The following is a 5,206-nucleotide window of genomic DNA, read 5'->3' on the forward strand; positions in this document are numbered from 1 at the left end:
CGGCAGCTCCCCACGTTCAGCGTGTGAGCAGCGCCCCCACCGTCGGCTCAGAGGACCCCTTCTCTCCAGGGAAGGAAGGCCCGTCCACGGTCCCGCGGTTCTTCTCTCCTTGAACTTGAGAGTTGCCGTCGACCCCCTCGCCTCCCCAGCCCTTGTCTCTGTGAGCTTGAGCTTGTCTCTGTGGCTGCCAGAGCATACTCACCTGGAGATAAGATCCTTTGTGCAGGGATAAAATGCCATCTTCTGGAAGACGGGCCAAGTTTCCAGAAAGTCAACTCGGCTGTGGGCTCCCACGCGGTCGCTGGAAGTTAGGGACACGCGTGGGTGGGCCCCCGGCCCGACTGGGTTGCTGCCCCCCAGGGCCGCGTGTTCCCAAGGGCCTCAGGGTGAGCAGCCCTCTGCCTGGACGGCCAGCCTGGCCCCCGCGGGAGCCCCCCGGACACAGACGGGCCTGGTGTCGTGCCCAGGCCAGGCCACCTGCCCGGAGACACCCTGGGCTGAGTGGCGGCCCGGGAGTCACAGTAAAGCCAAGACCACAGAGGCAGTCCCGGAGCCGCCCCGCTGCCCTTTCCCAGGACACCGCCACCGCCCAGGCCTCAGCTCGCCGCTCCCACGTGTGGGTTCCTAGCCCAGACTCCCCGGCCGCAAAGGTCTCTTCATTTCTCTGTGGAAAGTTCCAGAAAGAGGCCAGAATTGCTCCCGGCAGCAGACTAGGGAGGGGGCGCCCATCCGGTCCAGGCAGCACCCTGCGTCCGCAGTGGCAGTGCCTCCCCCGCGGCCCGGCGCAAACGGCCGCTCCTCTCCCCAGGGAACAAAGGCCGTCCACAGCCCAAGCGGGTGGCGCCATTCATTGGGAACTGGGGACACTGTCTTAGGGAAAGAACAACGAGCCTTTGAGCCAGCATCATGAGTTGTGGAGTGGAAACAAAAGCACAGCGGACATGCTTCCTTATCTGAGTTTGGCCTCCACAGACAAGCGAGGAGTAGTTCGAAACATCTCAGAAATCCGCCTTCCATTCCACCTCTGGCCTGCGATGCTGATAAGGGGCCCTTTGGGGAGGATGTTGGGCGTTCGTCCTCAGAGTCACGCTGAGAGCCCTTCCACAGCACGAGATGCCGGCCTCGCGGGGAGGTGTGGAAACTGAGGCAGGGAGGGCTGTGGGCCGGTGACGCGCGGGCAGGCCAGGGCTCCGAGCCAGAAGTGGCATCCACGGCACACCCGACCTCGGCTGAGGGCGCTTCCTCGTGGGGGACTCGGGACGTTCGTCCAAGTCTGGAGGCCTTGCAACCCAGCAGAACATGAACACCGCAGAACCAGCGCGATGCCCGTGTCCTTCCATTTTGAGAAAATAAAACGCATTTGCAAAAGCAGCCTGGTGGGGGACCGAGGACGGCTGGTCCCAAGAGGACGCGCAGGCTCAGCCGGGTGTCCTCAGGGTCCTCCGTGGCTCCCAGCTCCCAGTGCAGGGGCCGGAGTCCTCGGAGTGTGCCCCCGGCGTCCAGGACAGCGGAGGGACAGTGGTCCCTCGAGGTAAGGTCTGGGCTCCGAACCCCTCAGAAGCTCGTCCAGCATCTCTGAGAAGAGCACCCCGGCCCCAGGCCCGCCCAGAGGGCGCCTTCCCTCCAGGAGAGCAAGGAGCAATGCCTCGGTGCCTGGAAGTCCACCCCTGGGAACGCAGCCCGTGGTCCTTGCTGGGGGTTTGGGCCCCTGGGAGCTTACTTTCCCCAGCCTGCTCCGTGAGGCGTCGATAACTGGCTGCTTCCTTCCCAGCAGCATCTTTTGCAGTCAAAAATGAGGGTCGTTCCTAAGGCATTTTGCGTAAGATCGTTTCAGAGGCACAGCTATGCAAAGACATTTTAAACAGTTATGCATAGACCTGCTGGGCTTTCCAAGGAGGAGTGCGTCACCCGTTGCTTGTCCAGAGAACGGCAGTCCCACGACGGGGACAGGCCGGAGGGCTTGGCCGAGGAATGTCACATCTGTGGAGCCAAACCGGAGGGGCGCCGAGGCAGGAGGACCGGCCCGGGACACACGTCTGTGTGCAGTGACGGAGGCGAGGACAGCACGGCGACAGCGTCTTCAAGCCACCCTCGTGAACCTGCGACTTCCTTACCCAAACTCTTACAAAAGGAGGGGCCGTGCCTCTCCTCTGGTCCACACAACCTGGACTTCAAGAGGTCGTCGGAGCGAGACCTTGTGTCTCACGGTCTCCTGCCGCCTGCTGCTTTCTGGCGTCCCGTCCAGGGTGCTGGCCGTGGGCTCTCGGGGCCCGGCCCGGGCAGGAATTTCCACCAGCGGCTCCGAGTGGGCAGCTCTGCGCCCACCCACCCACCGCCAAGCCTTGGGGCAGCTCGGTGGGAAGGCCAAGTGCGAAGGCTGGCGTGTGGCCGCTGACAGCCGGAGCCTGAGCTCAGAAGGATGCAGGCGAGGCTCCAGGCTCACACGCCCTCGGGCCAGCACAGGCCTGGCCGGAAAGAAGAAACCTACAGCAAGGGGACACACAAGCCAGTCCCCAGAGCTGAGGGGGCGGATCCGACTTCCCAGCCGTCACCTTCAAAGAGAGCGCCTGCAGAGGGCTGGAACGTCTGTCCTGACCGAAGGTGCAGTCCAAGGGCCCGGCCCTTAGCATGAGCGGGCCGCCTCTCTCGTCCCCAGTGCAAGTGATCTCACAGCTCAGCAGAGGACGCTTCCCCGACCGCACACAGCTTCCTGTGCGTGGACGAGACGGCAGTCCCGGTCCTGCCCGCTGCGCACACGGAAGGGCCCGGCCGAAGCTGACCGGCGGCCTGCGGTGCCACCCAGAGGACACGCTGAGCATCACCCCCCTGCGCCGTGTGCACCAGGTCAAGCAGAGCCCCTGGGCATCAGAGGGGCGACCCCCTCCCTCCTTTCCACTCCTGCTACTTCATGCCTTCTACAATGAGAAACAAAACAAAAGGCCAGAAAGCACTGGATTTCCCAGCCTGGGGGTTCTCAAAAGCAGCTCTTATTCCATTCTCCCGCCACGATGACGCTTCCATGTCCACAGTTCTGAGCCTGCTGCCGTTTCACGGGTATGACTGGGCGTCAGGAAGATGCTGCCGCCCCACGGGGACACGTGGCCTCCGCCCAGGGAGCCCTGGCTAAGCCAAGGTCCTCAGGGACCGAATTCTCCATCTGCGCCACCCTGCGCTCATATACGGGGTGAGCGTCTGTTGCGTCCACCTCTCTTCCTGCTGTGTACACAGGGAAAGCAGAAGGCCACATTCTATTTTCTTTTCTTTCTTTTTGAGCTGGAGTGCAGTGGCATGCTCACGGCCACCCCAGTGTCGACTACTGAGCTCCGGCGATCCTTCCTCCTCGGCCTTCCAAGTAGCCAAAGCCACAGGCACATGCTACCACGCCTGGCTAATTTTTTGATGTATTGTAGAGACGAGGTCTTGCCATGTTGCCCAGGCTGGTCCCGAACCTGTGGGCTCAGGCCATCCTCTCGCCTCGGTCCCTCAAAGTGCTGGGATGACAGGCTAAGCCACCAAGCCCGGCCTTCATTTCCTTAAATAAAGTCCCTGACTAAAAAAAATAACACAGGACGATATGGTGGAGGAGTTCATCTGAAAAACCTTCCAAAAATGTTCTGCAAAAATGTCACAATTATTCTTAAACGTCATGTCTGAGTTTGCAGGGAAGTCATGGGAAATCCTGAAGGGTAGAAAACGAAGTGTGAGAAAATAAGTCTTCAGCGGGGTGCAGTGACTCACACCTGTCATCCCAGCCCTGTGGGAGGCTGACGCAGGAGGATCGCTTGAGCTCAGGAATTTGAGGCCAGCCTGGGCAACTTAGTAAGACCTTTCTCTTTTTTTTTTTTTGAGTTGGAGTCTCACTCTGTCGCCCAGACTGGAGTGCAGGGGCCGCTCCCAGCCACCACAGCCTCGACCTGCTAGGCTCCAGCGATCCTTCCACCTCAGGCTTCCAAGTAGCTGGAACTACTACACCTGGCTAGTTTTTGATTTATTGTAGAGATGAGGTCTCGCCAAGTTGCCCAGGCGGGTCTCGAACCCGAGAGCTCGGGCAATCCACTCACCTCAGCCTCCCAAAGTGTGGGATTACAGCCTGAGCCACCAAGCCCAGCTAGTAAGACCTTTCTCCACAAAAAAATTAAAAAATTAGCTGGATGTGGTGGCGCACACCTGTCGTCCTGGCTACTCAGGAGGCTGAGGCAGAAGGGTTGCCTGAGCCCAGGAGGATGAGGCTGTGGTGAGCCATAAGTGGGCCACTGCACTCCAGCCTGGAAGACAGAGTGAGACCCCGACTCAAAAAAGAAAAGGAGAGAGAGAGAGAGAGAGAGAGAGGGAGGGAGAGACTTTAACTGTGGATCGGAGAACTTGCCCAGGCAAGGAAAACATAGAGACGTCTTTTCCACTCTCAGCCAGTCCTGGAAGAGAAGACGGGTGGGCGACCCTCGCCACTCCACATTCTAGGGTTATGGCTTTCCAGAACCACCCTCGAATGCTCTGAGATGAGTCTCAATGGGCCAGTGTCAGTGTCATCAGGGTCCAGTTTTTAGGCCTTTGGGAAGCTTCTCCATTTTCTGTTGGATGGCCTTATGTTCAAGTCGTCAGAAGAACTGCCTTTGGACAACAAGGACCTGGTGGCTGGACACCCCGGACAAGAAGGACCAGTGCCTGGCAGATGTGATGTCCTGGAACCACATGTCGAAGCACTCAGAAACGCGGGTGGTGGAAAGGCTCTTTGGGACCAGTGAGTGTGGGTTGGGCGTGACAGCACTAGGTGGTGGACACACACCTACAGATGCGTGGTGGACACAACCTCTCTGCGCTCTGGTGTCACCCTGCCACATCACGTCCCGTGATCTCGGCGCTCTTCCTCCAAGTGCTCAGGAGCAAGAGACGGAGATGCCCAGGAGGGCAGGCCGTGGGGAACGGTGCCACGGGTGACGGGGCCAGGAGCCATGTCCCCCAAGCCCCAAGGATCCTCAGTAGGACAGTCGAGAAATGCTGAGATGAAAGAGACCAAGAACTGTGCAAGGAACAGTAAGAAAGCCCCAGGAGCCCCAGCGCTGGAGGACGGTGCCCAGGCCACCTTCTCCTGCAGAGGCCATGAGGTACCTGCTGGGAGAGGCGTCACCACGATGCCCAAGAGAAAGGAAAGAGCAGGCAGTGGCGCCACCCACATCCAGGCACCCGCGGAGGGTGCGGTGGTCAGTGG

At 60.2% G+C, this 5,206-nt stretch overlaps 1 protein-coding gene across 1 annotated transcript in view; it reads right to left on the reverse strand.

Moving 5' to 3' along the window:
- BTD (biotinidase) overlaps nucleotides 1-2,819 on the reverse strand; it is an 11,659-nt gene extending 8,840 nt beyond the window's left edge. Inside the window, exons 1-2 of the mRNA XM_021707479.1 lie at nucleotides 2,756-2,819; nucleotides 2,207-2,484 (exon numbers count right to left, since the gene is read on the reverse strand). Coding sequence (XP_021563154.1) covers nucleotides 2,207-2,484; nucleotides 2,756-2,819 — 342 coding nt within the window. The remainder of the gene's footprint in view (nucleotides 1-2,206; nucleotides 2,485-2,755) is intronic.
- Between the last annotated feature and the right edge of the window lie 2,387 nt (nucleotides 2,820-5,206).

Source organism: Carlito syrichta, unplaced genomic scaffold (genome assembly GCF_000164805.1).
Source record: "Carlito syrichta isolate Samal-C Ts95f unplaced genomic scaffold, Tarsius_syrichta-2.0.1 Scaffold118119, whole genome shotgun sequence".
Taxonomy (NCBI): Eukaryota; Metazoa; Chordata; class Mammalia; order Primates; family Tarsiidae; genus Carlito; species Carlito syrichta.